This window comes from Gekko japonicus, unplaced genomic scaffold (assembly GCF_001447785.1).
Source record: "Gekko japonicus isolate JY-2015 unplaced genomic scaffold, Gekko_japonicus_V1.1 scaffold1064, whole genome shotgun sequence".
Taxonomy (NCBI): domain Eukaryota; kingdom Metazoa; phylum Chordata; class Lepidosauria; order Squamata; family Gekkonidae; genus Gekko; species Gekko japonicus.
This window is the reverse complement of record NW_015176004.1, coordinates 136338-158101: the sequence shown is the minus strand read 5'-3', so window position 1 is coordinate 158101 and position 21764 is coordinate 136338. Positions and strand designations below refer to the sequence as shown.

The 21764-nt window shown below is 44.5% G+C and overlaps 1 protein-coding gene across 2 annotated transcripts; it reads left to right on the top strand.

The window, feature by feature from the left end:
- The first annotated feature begins 8195 nt into the window (after positions 1-8195).
- SET (SET nuclear proto-oncogene) lies at positions 8196-16307 on the top strand. Of its 2 annotated transcripts, none has more exons than XM_015426467.1 (8): positions 8196-8559; positions 10454-10511; positions 11418-11560; positions 12040-12143; positions 12266-12379; positions 13149-13319; positions 13416-13506; positions 14207-16307. In XM_015426467.1, the coding sequence occupies exons 1-8, from the start codon at positions 8487-8489 to the stop codon at positions 14212-14214; spliced, it is 762 nt and encodes a 253-aa protein (XP_015281953.1). In that variant the 5' UTR covers positions 8196-8486; the 3' UTR covers positions 14215-16307. The 2 variants fall into 2 exon arrangements, with proteins under 2 accessions (XP_015281953.1, XP_015281952.1); XM_015426466.1 differs by having other exon boundaries at positions 13416-13562.
- The last annotated feature ends 5457 nt before the right edge of the window (positions 16308-21764 follow it).

The following is a 21764-nucleotide window of genomic DNA, read 5'->3' as shown; positions in this document are numbered from 1 at the left end:
GCAGGGGGGTGGAGCCCTGGGGGAAGCCAAGAAGGGGGGGGGGGGAGGGAAGGATATATAACTGTAAAAGATTTGACATATGTATGGACTTTTTGTTTTTTAATATATCCTAATAAATTGTTTTTAAAAAAAAATTCCAAAGGTGCCTGCAAGGCTCAAAAAGGCTTGGGACCCCTGGTTTGCAGAAATGCATTTTATTGAACTTTGGGTAACATGGTCAATATTAAAATACTTGTATTTAGTAATATATTATCACATTGCCTCTTAAGTTTGCTAGATGTTGCTACAGCGACAACTTTACTACTGAACTACAGATACATTTTCCATAAACGCAGTTGCATTGTTCCAAAATATAATCTCTGTGTATTCCATTTCAGATTGTTGCAGGAGTCAAGGGATACTGGGTTGCTAAAGGCTTCTTCACAGTACTCCTTTATGATGGGTGTGTTCAGAGTCGAAGTTTATCTGACATCTACACATTTGGAAACTGGATTAAATGGACCATTGTCCCGATCTAGCAGGATCGCTGTTAAATTCTTAATCAGAATAAGTGCGCCTAGAAACTTGTGGGTTGTGCATTTTGCACTCTAAGACTTAAAATTAGTTTTAAAAAATAAATGTGATTAGACATTGATTGAGAAGCAAAATCCACTATTCGGATCTGCCCCGTTACTAGGTGGGAGAACACAAAGCTCTAGGACCTTGGGAGCTCTTCTTAATAAGAACATAAGAGAAGTCAATGTTGGATCAGGCCAATGGCCCATCTAGTCCAGCACTCTGTCACACAGTGGACAAAAATACCAGTTGCCCTCAGGAGGTCCAGCAGTGGGGCCAGGACACTAGAAGCCCTCCCAATGTTGCCCCCCCCCAAGCACCAAGAATACAGAGCATCACTTGCCCCAGACTGAGAGTTCCTATCTATACCTTGTGCCTAATAGCCACTGATGGACCTCTGCTCCATATGCTTATCTGATTCCCTCTTGAAGCTCTTGCACCCTAGACTCCAGTTCAGTAGTACCTTAAAGATCAACAAGATTTTGGGGGTATAAAAGCTTTGGAGGGTGGACTCGATGGTGTTATATCCCCTTGACTGACCTCCCCAGGCTCCACTCCAAATCTCCAGGAATTTCACAACCCAGAGTTGGGAACCCAACCCCAAGCAGGAAGCAGTTTTGAGGAAAAAGAAACACAAGAGTCCCAGGACATTTCAGTGCCAGCCTGAGGAATCAAAATTGTCCCTGCCCCTTCTCCCCACCGATTATTAACATGGGGGCACGACCCACAGGGAGACTGTCCTCATCACAGACATCTTTGAAATTAACAAAAGCAGTGCAAGAACAGTTACAGGAGAACTTTTCCCCAAAGGAACTTGCCCCCATGAATTGGATTATTCTCCTTCTGTAATGGTGCCCAAGAAATGCTCGCTTCACAGGTGGTACTGGGCATACTCTGCTGCCCCTCCCAGATAGTTTTTGTCCACTTCAAGGATGGAAAAAAATGAAATTTGTTAATGTCCGTCTTCTGAATGGAATGAGGGCTTGGGCCTACATTTGAATGTATATCACACACACAAACAATTCCTGTAATGGCATTTCACAAAAGTAAAAACATAGTATCTGAGAAATAAACCGTCAAGCCCTAAATCTAATCAGCACTATAAGAGTATGATTGGGTCAAGATTGTAAAAAGTCCAGTAGCACCTTTAAGACTAACAAACTTTATTGTAGCACTAGGAAAAGGGCCCGTTGTGGAAATAAATACAACAATCTCTAGAAAGAGGCTCTGGGCGGGTGCCCTGGCCTTGGACACTCAGTGTCAATTTGCTGTGGCGACCTCAGCAGGGTATAATGACACTGAGTCCACCATTTTCTCCAGAGGAACTGATCTCTGCCACCTAAAGAACAGTTGTAATTTTGAGTGATCTCCAGCCCTCACCTGGAGATTGGCAACAATGGTTCCCCAGAAGGGAATAGTTGGTTTGGAGGGTGGAGTCTATGGCTTTGTACCTGTCCGAGGTCCCACGCCTCCTGAAACCTCACCCTCTCCAGGCTCCATCCCTCACATCTCCAGGAATTTCCCACCTGGAGTTGGCAACCCTATCTCCTTCCCAGCCAATCATCAACCTACCTTTATTTCCCCCTCACTCTTCAGCTTTCCACCACCCCCACACCTGCAGCCTCTCCCGTGCTCCTAAGCCCTGACTTCTACATCACATTGGCTGTCATGGGGGCCACCTCAGCAGCATATAAGGATACAGAGCCCACCATTTTCTCCAGGGGAACTGATCTCTGCCATCTGGAAAGCAGTTGTAATTCTGAGTGATCTCCAGCCCTCACCTGGAGATTGGACACATTTTACCTCAGAACAGCAAACTGTTTAGAATGTTAGACGCAAAAGCCAATCAAGTCGCATATGCAAACGACCTCTGTGTTCTGAGGCAAAGGCCAATGAGGCTGCATATGCAAATAACCTCTGTGTTCTGACTGGCTGTGGGGGGGAGAGGAACAGCAAACTGTTTAGAATGTTGGAGGCGAGACTCAAGCAATGCAGCCAATGGATAGGGACAGATTCTGAGTGACACACCAGGGCGCCAACCAATTCCGGAGCGTGTGGAATGTTCTAGAGAAGTGCCACCACCATTCAGTTTTTATATATAAGGGAGATAAGCTTCCAAGAAACAACGCTCTCTTTGTTAGATGAGAGACACAGAAAGCTGTTTGTCGAAAGCTTATGCTACAATAAAGTTTGTTCGTCTTAAAGATGCTACTGGGCTTTTTACTATTTTGCAGCAACAGACTAACACGACTAACTCCTCTTGGTCAAGAGAGTGTGTGTGCATGATTACCAAACAACTAAACATCTGGGTATTCCTATTTGTGTGTCTCACTGTTTTTATGGTACTTGGGAAACAAAGTGGTTCTACAGCCTGTCAGCTGAGACTACCCCCAGAGAAATGGTCAGAATGCGCTTCTGAGCTCGGTGTAGAGGCAGATATGCAAACCTCTCTTCTCACAGACACTTGGGAATGTAGCTTGTTGGGGCCTCCTGGGTTTGTTCCAAGTAATTCAAAGATATTAATAACCAGGGCATTGCCCCCGCCGCCCACTCACTCCGTGCTACAAATGAGCTTTCCCTTCCTGTTACTTTGACCTTGTAAGCAGCCCCAGCCAGTTCCTACAGCGGATGTACGCTGTTGGAGCAGCTGCTGTCTCTAGATTTCAAATGGCTGCGGTGCCTCTCTAGCTCGATGGTAAAAGGGAATTGCCAGTGGGGGGAGGGCCTTTTCCCTCTTCCAGCACACAACCTTGGGAAACGGCTTTTAGATAACAGCCATCTGCAGATGTACACTGGAGACGTGCAGTCACTAGTTCACGCTTTTAACATGGAATACGTTCCAGCCTACTGACTGCAGGCGGCCTCTCAAGACTGAGTTTCCCTCGGGGGTCAGAAACCTTTTATAACTAAAGAGTCAAAATTTGGAAGAAGAGCCAAGTACAAAAAAACTTGCAGAACCAAAAATACACAATTTGACATTAATGATAATTGACATGTGAATTAATAAAACCCTTCGCATTTCTGCAGCCCAAACGCTACTTCTTGTTTTTATTAGGAAGTCGTGTACACAAGGTCTTTCAAGCAGTCATAAATATACACAGGAGCACCATGGGCAATTGTTTCAGTACACTGGCATAAAACTGTGCATAGTTCATGCTTGGAATTACTTGGCAGCTCTTCACCTCTATCATTTCCCTTTCTGTAAGGCATTTCTACGAAGCCCCACAAATATCTTTGCTTTGCCATTCCCTTCCTGTACTTGATGGTCTAGCATCCAGCCTGCTGCACCAGTATTCCTTCGCTTCAAGACTTTGTTTTCTTTTTAAACAGCCAGTCTTCTCTATCACTCACACCCTTGTCTATATACAGATATAGGAGCGATACTCTGGTAATGGCTAAAGGGACAAACGGTTCAGGGAATACAGTGATAACAAATGGGGGGCTTGTTCAATATCACAGAAGGGTGGGAAGCGGTTTAGAAATCCCCAATTCATATCAAGGTGGGTGGATTGGGGGGTGGGGGAAATAACTGATTTGTAAAGCAAAAAAGGGGCATGTGGCTGATGGGAGCTAAGCCCTCCCCATGTGAGTACTTGCTTATCTCTAGCCTCCCCCCACCTTTATCCCAAAGCCAGAGCACGCTGCCTGGGGAGACAGATAAATGGAGGAGTTATCTGGAAAAGGTTAAGCCAAAGGGCATGTTAAGGGCAAGAGGAGCCATCCTGTATTAGACCAATGGCCCAGCATCCCGTTTCCCATAGCGACTGACCAGATGTCCCTGCAAGGAATCATAGAATCATAGAGTTGGAAAGGACCTCCTGAGTCAGATTGAGGTGATGAGAAAGGAGGTCCTACAACTGATAGACAACTTAAAAACTGATAAATCACCAGGCCCGGACAACATACATCCGAGAGTTCTGAAAGAACTCAAATGTGAACTTGTGGATCTCCTGACAAAAATATGTAATCTTTAATTAAAATCTGCCTCCATTCCTGAAGACTGGAAAGTAGCTAATGTCACGCCCATCTTTAAAAAGGGTTCTAGAGGCGATTTTACAGGCCAGTCGGTCTGACATCGGTACCGGGTAAGTCGGTGGAAATTGTTATTAAGGAGAGAATTAGTAGGCACATTGATGAACAAAGCCTACTGAGGACTCAGCATGGGTTCTGTAAGGGAAGATCTTGTCTCACTAACCTGTTAGCGTTCTTGGAGGGAGTGAACAAACATGTGGACAAGGGGGACCCAAAAGATGTTGTTTACCTTGACTTCCAGAAAGCTTTTGATAAAGTTCCTCATCAAAGACTCCTAAGTAAGCTCAATAGTCACGAGATAAAAGCACAAATCCTTTTGTGGACCAAAAACTGGCTAATTAATAGAAAACAGAAAATGAGTATAAATGGGCAACTATCTCAGTGGAGGGTGGTAAGCAGTGGGGTACCCCAGGGATCAGTACTCGGTCCAATGCTTTTTAATTTGTACATTAATGATTTGGAGTTGGGAGTAAGCAGTGAAGTGGCTAAATTTGTGGATGACACAAAGTTGTTCAGGGTGATGAAAAGCAGGAAGGATTGTGAGGCGCTCCAAAGGGATCTGTCGAGGATGGGCGAGTGGGCGTCAAAATGGCAAATTGGGTTCAATGTGGCCAAGTGCAAAGTGATGCGCATTGGGGCCAAAAATCCTAACTATAAATACACGTTGGTAGGGTCCGAACTGGCAGAGACTGGCCAAGAGAGAGATCTTTGGAGTCGTAGTAGATAACTCACTGAAAATGTCTAGACACTGTGCAACTGCAATAAAAAAAGGTCAAAACGATGCTGGGGATTATTAGAAAGGGAACGGAAAACAAATCTGCCAGTATCATAATGCCCCTGTATAAATCAATGGTGTGACCTCATTTGGAGTACTGTGTACAGTGCTGATCTTTCAGCTTGACCTACCACACACAGTTGTTGTGAGGGGGGAAAAGTGGACAGGAGAACAGTGTAAGCCGCTTTGGGTCCCCGTTGGGGAGAAAGGCAGGATATAAGTAAATATTTATAAAAACGCAAACGAAACTCAGCAATTGTTGGTTCATGTGCCTCCTTCTCCCCTTGTGTAGGGCTCAGATACTTAACTCCTGATACCTAGAGTTGCCAGCTCCATGTTGAGAAATACCTGAAGATTTTGGGGGTGGAGCCTGAGGAGGGCGGGACTTCAGTGAGGTGTAATATCCGAGTCCACCTACCAAAGTGGCCATTTCTCCAGGCAAACTGATCTCTTTTGCCTGGAGATGAGTTGTAATCAGTGTTCCCTCTAAGCTGTGCACCTGAGCTGCTGCTCATTAACACAGGCTGCCCCGCTCAGCAGCCATCTGGAGTCTTGCACTGCCCATTTGAACATTCCGGCAGTTATGCTCTGTTCAGGATGCAAACTGCCCCGCTCAGCGGGGGGATTAGAGGGAACTGTAAAAATCCCAGATCTCCAGTCACCACCAGGAGGTTGGCAACCATATTGGTGCCCAAGAACTTGCAACTGGTTGTGAATGTTTGAGTCCAATGGCACCTTTAAGACCAACAAAGGTTTATTCAAGGGATGAGCTTTTGTGTGCATGCACACTTTGTTGGTCTTATAGGACTAAACTGTAAAGGAGTAAACTGTAAAGGAGTAAACCTTTGTTGGTCTTAAAGGTGCCATTGGACTCTAAATCTGTTGTACCGCAAATCTTCGCTCACTCCTCCCCGACTAACCAGGACTCCAAATGAGACTGAACTCTGGTTTGCAGGTCGAAGGGCCGCTTGTCCCATTTCAGTCGTGGGGTTTGGGGAGGGGAGAGAGGGGCAGAGAAGCACAGGGAAGGGAGCGCAAGCCCAAGGATCTCCTCCTCGCACGCCGCTGCTTGCAAGGAACGAGGCCCTTGACGTGCGCAGCGCTGCAATCCTCTGCAGCCAGGGCGGCAGGGGCAGCGGAGGGCGAGCAGGAAGGCTTCGGCTGGCGCTCTCCGACCTTCAGCGCTGCCCCAAAGATGAAAAAGGGCTCAAGCAGCTCCAGGCACCCTCCTTGACTTAAAAAAACCAAACCCATAATGTAAATCTGGCAACCAATGCTCCCTCTAAGCTGTGGAGTCCTGTGAGCAAAAATTCTACTTTGTGAGCTACCGGCATTGAAGTTGCGAGCTGGTGATTTTGCTACCGCATCAGTTAGTTTGCTCTGGAGCCATCCCTTCCTGAGCTAAGACAAAAACATGTGAGCCGGAGGCTAAAAAACTGTGAGCTAGCTCACACTAACTCAGTTTAGAGAGAACCCTGCCAACTGCATCAGCTGCCGCCTGGTGACCCGCTATTGATGGAAAGGCCAACCCATATAACAGAAGGGCTCTCAAGAACTATGATGCACCGTAAGGATTTACTTTCGAGTGGACAGGACCCCGGGCTGCATACGTGCCTACCAATTCTCCCTCTAAACTGTGGAGTCTTGTGAGCAAAAATTCCACTTTGCGAGCTACTGGCATTGACGTTGTGAGTGAGTGATTTGGCTGCTGCAGAAATCAATTTGCTCTGGAGCCCTCCTTCCTGAGCCAAGGCGAAAATGTGCGAGCAGGACGCTAAAAACCTGTGAGCTAGCTCACACTAACTCAGCTTGGAGGGAACACTGGACTGCCTACTACTGCGGTTAGTGAAAGGGTTTTGTTTTTTTAAAATCCTCTTTTATTTATTTTATTTATTTATTTTGCGATTTCTATCCCGCCCTACCCAGAGGCTCAGGGCGGCTAACAACAATATTTAAAATAGTAAAACAATTTTACATATACAATAAAACTGGTGCTTTCCAGACCCTGCCGAGCTGCCGTGAAGCCCGCAGGCAAATGCAAGTCAAAAGCTTTTTCACCACCACCACCACCACCCAAGAGGGAGGCTGCGGAGTGCCCAGGCCGGCTGCGGTGCCAGAGGGAGCCCCCGGGCGCGCATTCCTGGCAGCGGCGGAGGCTCCCTCCTTCCCTCCCAAGCCATTTGCTTTCTCCTCCAACCCACGTGCGTCAAACGACCTCCGCGGAGCGCGTCCTCGCCGGCTCGCGCACGCGCAGGTGCCCGCGCCTCCCGCCGTCCTACTTTCTCTTCTCCAGTGGTTCCGAGCGCGCGAACGTTCTAAGCCCCGCCCACTCGCCTCTCGCTCGATGTGTGTTGCTACAGTATACATTCGTAGCCGGCAAGGGTGGGGTTAAATTTGAGAGGTCGGCGCCTGCGCTCATGACTCGCGTCCCCCCCTTTTAAGTGTTACGGGATAAAAGGGGAGGTCGAGTCGACATTAAACTTTGCGCGCGCGCAGGCACTCACTATCCCTTACTCTTGGGGCGGGGGAATTTAGGCGCTTGCGCAGTTAATCCACAAACCTTCGCTCATATACCCGTAGGGAAATGATGGAATTTGTACGCTTGCGCAGTTACTCAACATGTATTTTTTCTTTTATACCCGACGGGGGCGGGAGAACTTGAACACTTGCGCAGATAGGGTCAAGAGAGACCTGTATGCGCATGCGTACTAAACTCCCTCCCACCTGTGTACATGCATATACACACACACTTACACAGAGGGAGCCTAGGAAGACTGAGTGTTGCGCAGGCGCCTTGGGGAGGTGTATGGCGTGCGCACAGCTCGCTCGCCTCTCGCCAGAAGCAGCAGGAGGAGGAGGAGGAGGAGGAGGCTCTGGCTGTGTGGAGATCGCGTGAGGGGAGCCCGGCCGCCGCCGCCACCCCCCCGTGACCGGAGAGCGCGAGCCAAGCGAGGAGGGGAAGGCCTCGCGGAGGAGGAGGAGGAGGAGGCGGCGGACTCGAGCAAGCCCGCGCTGAGGCGAGGCGAGGCTCCGGCTCGCCGCCCCGCACAGCCTCTCTCTCTCTCTCTCCCTCGCGCGCGCGCTCTCCCTCCCTCCCCCCTTCTCCTCCTCCCTCCCCTCCAACATGTCGGCGCCGGCGGCCAAAGTCAGCAAGAAGGAGCTCAACTCCAACCACGACGGGGCCGACGAGATCTCAGGTGGGCGACGCGGGCGGGCGGGGCCGGGCGGAGGGCGGCGCGGCCCCCCCCCATATTTCTAAACCAATTTCACTGGCTACTGACTGAGTACTGGATCCTCTTCAAGGTGTTGGTATTAAAGCCCTATGCAGCCTGGGACCAACATATCGAAGGGACCACCTCTCCCTATACCTGCCCCAAAGAGCCTTGCACTCAGTGGACCATCATTTACTGGTTGTCCCTGGTCCAAAGGACGTCCTCTTAGCCTTGACCAGGGCCATGGCCTTCTACGCCCTGGTCCCGGCCTGGTGGAACTAATGCTCCTGTCTGAGAACAGGGCCCTGTGGGACCTATTACAGTTACGCAGAGCTTGCAAAATGAAGCTGTACCGCCTGGCCCCCGGAAAAAAACAGGAATTTTTTGGGGGGGGGGAGGTTTTTTCCTGAAAAACAAATAAAAATCATTTTTTAAAAAAGGTGTTGCTTTAAAGGGGATCGCGGGATCGGGCGCGCCGCCCTCTTTTCTTCCCTCGGTCTCTCTAGAACGTGGCTTTGCCAGGCGTCTCGCCGCCACGTGCGGCTCTAAAGGATAGGCTTCGCCAAGGGGAGGGAGGATTTATTTATTTTTTACAAAAAAATATATTGCGAATCGATGCTGGATTATGATTCGGTAAGGATTGGGGGGAAAAGCGGCAAACGCCGCGGTCTTGTAAAATTGGGAATTTTTTTAAAAAAAATGCGTAAAATAGACCGTGAACCTCTGATAGGGAAAAACAGCGGTTGGCTATTTTTCTTTTCCAACTTCGTTGCTTGTAAGCCGCCCACCCCACCCCGCCGCCCACCACCACGCGGACTGGCCAGGACAAGCGTGCAAAGACTTCACGCGGGTGCACGTGTGTTCCTCTCGTTTCTAGGCTTGGTTTCAAAGAAAGCTTTCTGGTCGGATGGACCTCTAGAGTAATTGTAATTGGGTGTAGGTCCTTATACGAGCTCCCAAATAAGCGTGCAGAGGGTTGCAGTCGTAGTTGAGCAGTCTGGATGAGCAGGATAAAGCTCGAGGGCGAATGAGGAATCGCGCCTTTTAGCTATTTAAATAGGCACTGTCATGTCCCTTTTTTTTGTCCCAAACTGCTGAACGCACTGTGCCTCTAAGGCAGACTTGTTGATTGGCGATTATGGTGTGCCTATGTTTAAGGTTTGAAAACTCTGTGCTGTTTCCTTACGCTTGATACAGCCTTTTCAGTTCAGTGCACTTTTCCTCCTAACATAATTAGTTGAGCAAAGTTGTGCTGAACTTTAAAGAGTTCTAAGTTTTCGTCTAAAACATCTTAGATCCGTGCTGATATTGGCGGTCATCTGCAAGGAGAGGAATGTATCTGGAGAAAAACCTTTTAATGGGTTGTCTAAAATATGGTAGTATAAGTTGAGAGAGAGGTCTTTGGCATTACTTGACTATAGACTGAGAGAGACTGATGTTTTTAAAAAAATTAAAACTAAATCTATGTATAATTTGTTAGAAATGTTATATACCGTGGAGTTAAAGGTTTAATATAGATACAATAAGTGTGCTCAGGATTGTGACCTAACTAGTAAACTAGCATGTTTCCCTCTGAGACAGGGCTTGGGAGACAACAACTTTATTCTCAGTGGAGAGTCTGAAGACTGTATTTAATCAATCTGGAGATATTTTTTTTATTCCATTCATAATAATATTCAAAATGGCTTGCGGTCACGCACACTAAATAATCCACTTTCCAACTGGATTTTGCCAGTTCACATAGTAAAATCCAGTTGGAAGGTGGATTATTTAGTGTGTGTGACTGCAACCAGTTAGTATTATTTGTACTGAACTGTGCCATAACTCCCTTGAGCCTGCCCTAAGTATTTGACTGATAATGTTTTTGTTTTGTTTTCAGACAAAGAGCAACAGGAAGCAATTGAACATATTGATGAAGTACAGAATGAAATAGACAGGTAATCTATGTATTCACGTTTCTTTTGTGGAAGTTAAATAGGTTATGCTGTAATAACATGGTGATTCCTAAAACATCTGGGTTCCAAAATCTGATGATCTGATTGAAAAGCCACCGTTGATTGTACCCCTGTTCTAGTTATGAGGAATTGTAATCTAAGTAGTTTCTGAACATGAGATGTAGGCTAAAGTCTAGGTCTTAGTTGAAAAGAAAATAAGCAAACTTTAAACTCAAGCGTTGTGTTTGGATGGGAAGTATTACAATGATAATGGTGCCTTATGAACCAAAAGTAGACTCTACAAAACAAAACTGAAATATTAGCTATAACTTTCATCTGCAGTCCTTAAACTATTAGTAGTCTTACAGAATCCTAAAAAACCTTACCAAGGTTGAATGAAAGACTCACTTTATGCAGAGGCAAATAAGTGCTTTGTGCAGCCCTTGCCTGGTCAGTCCTGAATGACATTGATGGTGAAGCGAAACTTCCAAAGTTTTTGTAAGGTTGATCCAAGACCTTTTAGTCAGAGAAGCCAACTGTCAAATATGGGTTGCATGCGGACAATGCAGTCTACTGCTTATTTTATGCACTTCTGAGTTCAAGTGAATAGAAGACTTGAAGCAAAAGCTGTGATGTTGCATCTGTTATACAGTAGAATAGCTAAGTGAAATTAACAGTATGTCAAATTTTGCCTATCTTTGATCAGAGAACATAGTGTAACTATACTTATTAAATTAAATTAAATAGTACAGAATAGATGGCATAGTTGTTGAGTTCTAGTTGTGCTAGCTTGTCATCATAAAACAATCACACGATCTAATTATTTAAATCTTCATGTCGAGTTTCTGCTGATTTCATACTTCTCTAAGCTTCCGATCACCATGCTGTGCCTGGCTCTTATCATTGCAGACTGAATGAACAAGCCAGTGAGGAAATTTTGAAAGTAGAACAGAAATACAACAAACTCCGCCAACCATTCTTCCAGAAGAGGTCAGAATTGATCGCCAAAATCCCAAATTTTTGGGTAACAACATTTGTCAACCACCCACAAGGTAAGCCGGAGTCAGTATATATCTAATATATTTATCTATTTTGCAAGCTAGTTTGTTGCTTATTAATAATGCAGATTTCAATGGCATAGAACTTTCAATATCCCACATAAAGATTATTTAATGGTTATCTTCTCCGATGTTTTGCTAGAGTTTAATTCTCTGCATCCATTCCTTTGACTTAAGTCCATAAATAACTTTAGAGACGTAGTCTGAAAGTTACTTATTCTGTAGTGGTTGTGGAATAAGCTTGTAGTAAAGAGTATATAATTAAAATATTAAATGAGCTTTTGACTGTTGTATGATGTGATGCTTTCCACAGCTTTTAAAAGAAGCCCCTTGAACCAAGTATTCTGTATTTTGAGAACCAGATTTTGTTGCAACCCACATAAAACTGGTTAGGGAGACGTAGGTATACTTTAATGCTACTTAAAGCACATGTACAACAGTTTTATGATGGACATCTCATAATTCTGCTTTAGTATCTGCACTGTTGGGGGAAGAAGATGAAGAAGCACTGCATTATTTGACCAGAGTCGAGGTGACGGAGTTTGAAGACATCAAATCAGGTTACAGAATAGATTTTGTAAGTGTCGGTGCACTGCATCATTCTTGCATGTCTCTGCATGCTTCTTGATACATACCTTTGACATATGTGTGATGTATAGCAGTATCTGCATTCTTAATCTAACGTTTCCTCTGCCACAGTATTTTGACGAGAATCCGTATTTTGAAAATAAGATGCTCTCCAAAGAGTTTCACCTGAATGAGAGTGGGGACCCGTCATCAAAATCCAGTGAAATCAAATGGAAATCTGGGAAGGTATGCATCTGTTTAGTGCGATATGATGACAGTTTTTGTTTCCTTGCAGGTTTTTTGATTCTGGCTACTGATCTTATCCTCTGTAGCTGGAATTAGTGGCTACTTGATAGGTGAGATTGAGTGGGGCTGCATGCCCATAGAGAATTTGGCACTCTCCTATTAAACCTTTCTAAAGGAGATCAAGTTATTGTTGGTGGGGGTACGTGTACTCTATGGATGTTTTCTAAATTCCTCACAGCAGTTAATACAAAAAAAGTAATTGAACTGCTTCGATTCAGTTATGAAAAGTTCCAGTGAAGTTCTGAAGACAAACTTCACTTTTATTGTTCAAAGTCTGCTATTTGCTAGAAGTTGTCTGGAGGTCCATGTTAATAAAAACCAACACTGTAATGGTGGGTAGAAAGCTAGAAATGACTGCTGAATGTAACAGTCTCTTCTACACTCCTCTTAACATAAGTACCTTTGGGCATTTCAGTGTCCCATTAAAGACAGTATGGCCAGTATTCTGAAGAACTTCACAGCTACCTGTGCATGCTTTAGGACTGGGTTTCTGCTTTGTCTGGGAAAGTTGCTTTAGCACTATAGAGTGAGGTTCTGTTTCTAAAGGGGGAGGGGAATTGGGCACGTCTTTGGTAGTTCCTTGTGCCTTGGCCAATAAGTGCCTTGAGGAGTAATCTCTGAATCAGGTGACAGACCCTTAGCAGTCATGAAGGTGAAAAGTCCACACTTTGGAAGAGAAATTTAAACATTCTGTGCATTCCTGTTTCAGGATCTGACAAAGCGTTCAAGCCAGACACAGAACAAGGCCAGCAGAAAGAGGCAGCACGAAGAACCAGAAAGCTTCTTCACTTGGTTTACTGACCATTCTGATGCAGGAGCTGATGAGCTAGGCAAGGTCATTAAAGATGACATCTGGCCAAACCCATTGCAGTACTACCTGGTAAGAGTCTTCAATAAGCTCACCACATTGGACATTCTATTCTTATATGCAGCTTAGTAAGATGCGCTAATGTGGATTGTCTGTGTTTCAAAAAAGGTTCCTGATATGGATGACGAAGAAGGTGAAGGAGAGGAGGAGGATGATGATGATGAAGAGGAGGAAGGACTGGAGGACATTGATGAGGAAGGTGATGAAGATGAGGGTGAAGAAGATGAAGATGATGATGAGGGTGAAGAAGGAGAGGTTAGAAACTTAAAAGCTGTACTCTTGTAATGACCCAGGTGCCAGAGGCTGCTCTGTAAATGGAGCAGAACTGGCTACAAGTTAAGTAAAAGCATCCCACTACATGAATTGCCATTTGGGATGCTTTTGAATTAGGGCAGGTTTGCAGGTTAAGTGTGCTTAAAGCTCCAAATTACTTGAATCCTGATATTTAATCCAAGCAATGTTATCAGGAGGCAGTTTAGGGCAGCTTTGCAAATAAGACTCAACAAATCACACCTGCATGCATGGATTTACTAGTTCACCTGCTTGTGTGTGCCTTGGTCATTCCTGGAGAATTAATAGGCTAAAAAACTTCTAACTACTAGGGGGAGTGAATCATCTCTCTTGATATTGTATTTGTCAGGGACTAGCTAGTAGTTTGTAGGTTTCTCTTTCTCTATGGCACAGTGTGATCTAGTTGAATTGTGCTACCTGGTTTGGGTATGTTTTAGGGGGGGGGTATAGAGTCCATAATATGGATTCAGGAAGTTAATCCAATTGAAAGATTTCAGAGAAGTGTGGGAAATTGTAAAATGCTTGAAAAAAAAAGTTAATGAGTTTTTAAGTGTCCTTGATTAAGGTAGTCAACAGCAGTATTCTAACGGTTACTTCTCTTTCAACAGGAGGATGAAGGAGAAGATGACTGAACACTGATGGATTCCAACCTCCCTCTGACCCCTCCCCTCTTTTTTTCCCCCCTCCAGTCCCTGGGAGCAAGTTACCGTCTTTCCCCCCTCCTTTTGTGCTCAGTCGCCTTGTTCTCTTGAGGTCTTTTTTTCTCTCCTCTTCACCATGGTTCACAAAATTTTTGGAGAAAAATATCTTGAGCAGAATACAGTGGAAAAGAATCTCTATTCATTTCAATTTTTTTATCCCTCTGTTTTGAAACAAACTGTTAAATGAAATCCACACGCCGTGTTCTGTGGGGAGGAAAGAGAACCTTCTGCTCCCTTCACTCTGCTGGAAGCTGAAGAGTGCTAGGCCCCTGTGTAGTAGTGCATAGAATCTAGCTTTTTCCTTCTTTCTCTGTATATTGGGCTCGGAGATTACACTGTGTCTCTATGTGAATATGGACAGTTAGCATTTACCAACATGTATCTGTCTACTCTCTTGTTTAAAAAAAAAAGAAAAAGCTAAAAAAAGGGGTTATAGACAGGGTAAGCGTGGGTGGGTTTCAGATGTTGGGGTGGGTTAAGTGGGCATTTTGACAAAACATGACTTCTCCTTTGGCATGTTTAATTGTGATGTTTAAACAAAACATCCTTACAGTTTAAGATGACACTTTTAAAAAAATAAAATTCTCTCCTAATGATGACTTTTGAGCCCTCCCACTTGATGGAGAATCAGCAGAACCTGTAGGATCTTATTTGGAATTGACATTCTCTATTGTAATTTTGTTCTTTGTTTTGTTTTTTCAATTTTTTTTTTGTTTCACTGGAAAAGAAAGATGCTCAGTTTTAAACGTTAAAAAGTGTACAAGTTGCTTTGTTACAATAAAACTTAATGTGTACACCAGGGGGCTGATAGTCTTCACTGAAGAAGCATGTTTTGACCCAGAGCCTTTAGTTTGGTTTCTCAGTGTACAAATGTTCCATTCGTACTAAATATATATATTGCAGGAAAGACAATGATTAAAAAGCAACGTCCACATGTATATAAAAATCATTGCAGTTTCCTCCCCTTTAACAAAACCTTTAAGTCCCTCATACAGCCTAAAGCTTTCCAAGGCTTGACGGTTGAGGCAGGAGAGGCATCTGCTGTCCCTGCCACATCCCAGAGCTTACTTGGGACTGGTTTTCTCAGTCAGTGTGGAAGACGGCCAAGCAAAGCTCTCTTTTAATTAGTTCTCTGGATTTGGCCCTCGGTCATTCTTGGGACTTGAGTACCTGTTTTGAAATCTAGCAAGAGTGATACTTCAAAAAAAATCATATTTGATGTAGGTGGAATTTTAACTGTAACTTCATCTATTGGTATCAATAAAGATCATCACTGGATTGGCACATGTTAAGTGGGTGTTGGTCCTTAAAGAGTCTCTTGAATTTTGGCCTCTTTTCCTCAGTAGTGGTTTATGACTTGAGTGTGGTTTAAACACTTGTTCTTCCAAGATGTTCTAATCCTAGTTGACCGTGGAAGAATCTTCACTGGTGCTTCTTGAGAAGTGTGTGAATAAGGCTTCCATATAGAGTAGGAAGTGAAACACAGATTATAACACAATTGAGCAAGAATATGTACAGGTAGGTCTGCAGAAAATATTTCCATGCCATATCCTAGATGAATGTTGGAAAGGAAATCTAAATGGTTTTAACACAATATCTTACTCTAGAAATGTAATGTGTAAAAATGTATGTGCAGCTGTTTAGACCAGTAAAAAACTACACTTTCAATCTACTGAAAAGTGTATTTTGGAATAGAGTAGGTTTATAGCAAATCATTTGTGTAGGGTTGTGAATCTAGACAGTGGCTGCAAAATAGTGTGTTATGCTGAAAAGTGAGGAACTGGTGTCTCACTCTCCACTTGTCAACAGGTTGTAGCAAAAACTGCTTTTGACCTCATTTACCAACTTGCAACATTGTTCACATCTTCTCTTTTAAGAACTTTGAAATGTAGGCATTTTGAGAATTTTAAAACATTGATAGTCGGTGCAGAGAGACCTTAAATAATGACCTTAAGCAGCAGTTCTTTAACTGGTAGTAGCACAAGATCAGGCTGCTAAGGTGTGATTTTTAAAAAAAACATGTGCCCTGGCAGCAGGTTAGAATGTTTGCAGTCTGTTTTTGCTGAAGCAAGGAATAACTCATTTTGCTGGAACAAAATCAGGAAATCGGTACAGTGTCATGCACCAGGCAGAAGGGTGGAAGGCGACTTCAGGCATCCCTGTACACTTAGATTAGCATTGGAATGCTTTGATTGCTGTGTTTTGGCGGTTCTGTTCTCATTTTCAAGATTTGTGAGTCTTCTAATTGAATAAAATGCATTTTTTAATTTGGGGGAGGGCTATTTACAAAATGTTTAAAAGCAATGCAATTAGTCTCAGTTCATGAGCTAGACTAGAGTAGGACTCGAATCTTGCTCTTCTGTTGCAGACCAACATGGCTACCCTCTGAAATAGTCTGTGCTTTTTTTAAAGTAAAAGCTGACAAACTTCAAAAAAATGTCAGATGCTGGGAAAGGTGTACATGGAAGATTGTGACAGGTGTTTTTAAACAAAATTAAAATCTGTATTTTAAAAATGAACCATTTCATACACTCTTATTTTCCCCCAACCACACAAAGTTCCATGGTAGCTTACTACAGGGTGGGGGGTTTTTTAATAGCAAACTGCTCATAGTTTACATTTTGCACTGGTTGAGCTGTGTGTTCTGTTTTTCACTACAAGGACTGATGTAGGAGAAGGAATGTGAGAGAGGGGAAGGTGGGGGTGGGGCAGCTGAATGTTGTGCCAGCAAAAAGGTTCCAGCTCTGTAAAGAGTTTTTGGAACTGGTAAGCATATGCAAGTCAGTTCAGTTCAAAGATTTCCAGGTTTAATTTCAACTTCAAAAATACTGGGAAACTTGCTCGTTTAGTAAAGTGCTTACTGCCAGATACGTCTTCAAGATGGCTTTCCAAAAACTAGTCGTTCCCCACATCCTATGGCTTTAGGTTGATTTAATGTAACGGAAGCAGCAACCAGCGACAAGAAAATGTCATTTGCCAAAAGCTGCAGTTAATAAAATGACCCTTAAAAGGTAGGTGCCTCATATATTCCAAATCTCACAAGCAGCTTCTGCCAAATAACCGCCTAGAGGCTTTGTAAAGGGAATATGTGCTGAGTGTTTTTACCCTGGGCAAGGAGCAAACGCTGCTAGCACCTATTCCTTGAGAGCAGAGGATGCGGCTTAGTGCTCATGTCAGACCTGTCCTTGCAGAGGGGCAGCTTAGCAAGAGACATACATCATACAATATCGCCCCCCCCCCCCAAAAAAAAATCATCAATGCAAGACACTGCCTGGTCTAGACTAAAATGAAACAAAATGGATGCCAGCCAGATAAGAGCTTGGGAAAATATTTTTGGAAGGTGAGAGCAGCGGACTAAAGACCCTGTGTACCCTGAGGAGATGCATAATTTAGGACAATGGGCCCCCCAAGAAAACTATTTCCTCTCCTTGGATTAATGTCATTCACACCCACTTCCCCTCACCCATTTACCCCAATTAAGCAACACTTAACACTATTCACAAAACCTGGTAGCTTTTCCCCTTGGAACTTAGAGGGTCATCAAGCACCATTAGCACTTGTAGTCCACCTTAGGTAAACCCATCAAGCTTCTCCCAAATCATTGTTTCTTTCCAAAACTCTTGAGGCAGACAGGTGAGACTGCCCCAGGGAGCATTTCCCCCTATAATTGTAACACTCAGTTCCAAAGCAGTGTGTGTGTGTGTTGATGTCATACCTAACACCCTCACTTGTTTGTGGGCCTTTGTGAAACACTGTTTGTTTTGCTGCTGCCTCTGTGGACTTCACTCTTCCAAGACTGGTAACTATAGCCTTCCCCCCAAATTGCTTTTCCCTTCTCCCTAATCTCTAGCTTGTATGTTTCCCTTGTGTTTGTATGTGTGTGTTTTGCCCTTTATGCCTATTCCAATAAAACCGTAACCAGGCCCCGGTCACACGACAAAGTTGCCGCGGGAGAGGCACGGATGGTGGGCGGATTATCTGGGCGTGATCACACCCCAACATCTGGGAAGTGGAGTGCACCCATGGCTTACCGCCGACAATGCGCCTTAAACTACTACCTCCAAGGTACTAGTAAATGTTTGCCACGGGCTGCCTCCAGACGTCTGATCGCATAATCGTGCATCAAACTGCGCCGGGGCAATTAGCCACACCTCCCCCCCCAGCGGTATCCGGCCTGTGTGACCGGGGCCCCAGTGGGACATCTGCCTGCTTTATTTTGAAAGTTCTCTTGAGGGGAAAATCCCCATAAACATCAGTGGAGAATCCCAGTTACACCCTCTCATTCTGTCTCTAAGCTAATTCCCCCACCTAATTAGGAGACTGCCTATTTGGGTAACAGTCAGGTTTTCTGACCACCTGTACTTGAGTACATCTCTTTCTGACTGGCTTCCTTTGTTACAGTCCTCAGTGAAACCAAAACCAGGACCAATGCTCGTTTTTGAGAGCATCAGTGCCAAGTCATTACAATCCTTGATATTCATATAATTTTTTCAGTGGTGGACGTGCTGCTTTTGCAATATCTGGTGATCCTTCCAGCTACCTGGCGAGGTAAGCCACTATTACCCCATATTGCAGGAGAGTGAGGCTTAGCCAAGGTCCCCTTCTGAGTCTGTGGAAAGGGTGAGATTGGAACCAGGGACCAAATAGGCCACTGATCAATTAGTGGTTAAGTTCTGCTTACATACTTAGGGAGTGAATGTTGGATTAAATGTGCTCAATGGGTGTTAGGCAGCAACATGGCAAAGGGGTCAGGTCCTTAGGCTTAAATGAGAAAGATGACTCGGCTGTATATCTGCTAATTAGCGAGCCAGACTCTCATCGTGAAGCTCTTTGGGTGACCTTGAGACAGTCACCCCCTTTTAGCCTAACCTACCATGCAGGGTTGTTGCAAGAATAAAATGGAGGAGGGGGAAATAATGTATACTGCCCTGTGCTTAGAAGGAGAGGATCAAAAATGGACTAAGCAAATACATTCAGGTACTGAAGATGCCACAACTCTCTGAAGAATTAAGCTTTGCTTTTTTTCCATCTCAGGGTGATGTAATGCAACGGGCATATTTGAAATGGGGTTCCTGTACTTCTAACAATTAACCAATTAAGACCAGTGTTCCCTCTAAGCTGAGTTAGTGTGAGCTAGCTCACAGTTTTTTAGCTTCCAGCTCACACATTTTTGTCTCAGCTCAGGAAGGATGGCTCCAGAGCAAAGTAATTTATGCAGTAGCCAAATCGCTTGCTCACAACTTTAATGCCAGTAGCTCACAAAGTAGAATTTTTGCACACAAGACTTCACAGCTTAGAGGGAACATTGATTAAGACTGCTTTCACCATGGCCTGTGTTCAAATCCACCCGTAGCTACGGAAGCTCACTGGGTTCTATGGGAGCAGTTCTGCTCCACCTGAATACTTTGCTAACAGTTGCTGTGAGTGCCCTTCAGCTGGCAAAACAGACAAACTGCAAAGCTCCATTACTGTTTGAACATATATTTTGATTGATTAAAAAGATACTCCTCAGTCGTCAGCAAAGGAAATGGTGTGTGGGGTGGGAAATTCAAAGAGATATGGAGGTGGAGCCGCCTAGGGAGGGCAGGACCCTCAGCAGGGTGCAGTGTCACTGAAGTCTACCCTCTAAAGCCGGAAACCTTATCCAGGGAATCTGATTTCTGCAGGCTGGATCTCCAGCCCACACCTGGAGATTGGCAACTCAATGTTGGGACTCAGAATAGGTATTTGCCTGTTTCCTTCACACAGGTGGGAATGCCTCTTCTAAGATGGCGCCTACCCCAACATCCAAGGCAAAGCAAGAACACTCTTGGTAAACTGTTGGCCTCTTGCCCATATACAATAGCGTCATGCCCTAAGCACAATTTAATAAATGATTTATTATATCTGAACAGATCTTTGCCTTGTTGAGAACCTTGGAATCCGAAATCCCTCCTCTCCAAGACCTTCAGTGGCAGGTGCTGCAATTCCATGCACACTTACTCGGGACCAAAACCCCATTAAATACAACAAAGTCTGAGTCCAGTGGCACCTTTAAGACCAACCAAGTTTAATTCTGGGTATAAACTTTCCTGTGCATGCACACTTCTTCACGTGCATGCAAATGAAAGATATCGGAAGTGTGCCTGCACACGAAAGCCTATACCCCAAATTAAGCTGTATTGTTCTTAAAGGTGCCACTGGACTCAAACTTTGTTCTGTTCCTTCCTACAAACACGGGCACGCACCTGAACCCATTAAATACAGTAGGGTTTAAATTCCAAGTAAACACAGTATAGGATCAGTCAAGTTGTCTTTAATCAGTTTGACAGGCCAAATGATGATGCTGAATTCTCCATAACCGTTAAATACACCCAAGAACTTGGTTCTTTAAAATCTTGCTCAAGAGGTTCCAGGAGAGGTCAGGTGTCAAATGTTGCGGAGAATCTTGTTCTGGGAAACCCCTCAGTGTTCAGAAAGGGTCTTAGAAGCAAAGGGATTAGCAGTGCAATCCTCCCCCCTCCCCTGGGGATTTTTTAATTTGCATTTTCTATAAACTACAAAGAAAGGTAACTACAAACTACAGGTGAAAGTAAAGAAAACCACTAAAATCCCAAGCGATGGTGGTCATTCAGAATGCTTACAACATTAGTAAAGGTCAAGGTTCCCTTGCTCGAAAGCCAGTCGAACTCCGACTCTAGGGTTGCGGTGCTCATCTCCGTTTCCAAGCCGAAGAGCCAGCGCTGTCCGAAGATGTTTCCGTGGTCATGTGGCCGTTACCTTCCCACCGAAGTGGTCCCTATTTATCTACTTGCAATTCCTTGCTTTCGAACTGCTAGGTTGGCAGGAGCTGGAACTAGAGACGGGAGCTCACTCCGTCATGCGGCTTACAACATTAGCTTCTAGTTAGATAAGCTTATACTTTGCTACCTCAAGTGAGTACACGATTCTTATTGCTTATACTAGAGTCTCCCAACAAATCTGACTATATAAAGCGCTCTGTAGAGAATTGATTTCAATTAGTTTTTAACACAGAATCTAGAGAACAATCACAACTCATTTTTTATCCTTTTTGTTTCCCAATCCATAGCTTGGTTTAGGGGGCCGCCGCCCCAAGTTCAGAAACGGAGTCCTCATCAGAAGGGGCCAGCAGTGCAATCCTAAAAGCACTTGCCTGGGAGGAAGCCCCACTGGGTAGGCCTTCAGGTGGCTTCTGAGTAAACCTCTGTTGGGACCGCTCTGTAAAAGGGCATCCCCCAGGGCCGGATTTAGACTTGCGGAGGCCCTAAGCTATATAAAACCCAGAGGCCCCCTACTGTTTTAAATTACATCAGCTGGTCTCGGAAAAATTTTAAATATATATGCCTTTTTAATATTTGAAATCATGTTTTTATTTGAGGCCCCAGCAGATTGCGAGGCCCTAAGCTGTAGCTTGTTTAGCTTATGCGTAAATCCGGCACTGGCATCCCCCCCATTCGCGAGAGAC

What these genes read in the sequence shown, in the direction of transcription:
- SET (XM_015426466.1), top strand. Translation starts at nt 8,487, where the DNA reads ATGTCGGCGCCGGCGGCCAAAGTCAGCAAGAAGGAGCTCAACTCCAAC. An exon ending in CGGGGCCGACGAGATCTCAG is followed by an intron (nt 8,560 to 10,453) that starts GTGGGCGACGCG and finishes TTTTGTTTTCAG; the next exon opens with ACAAAGAGCAACAGGAAGCA. An exon ending in TCAAATGGAAATCTGGGAAG is followed by an intron (nt 12,380 to 13,148) that starts GTATGCATCTGT and finishes TTCCTGTTTCAG; the next exon opens with GATCTGACAAAGCGTTCAAG.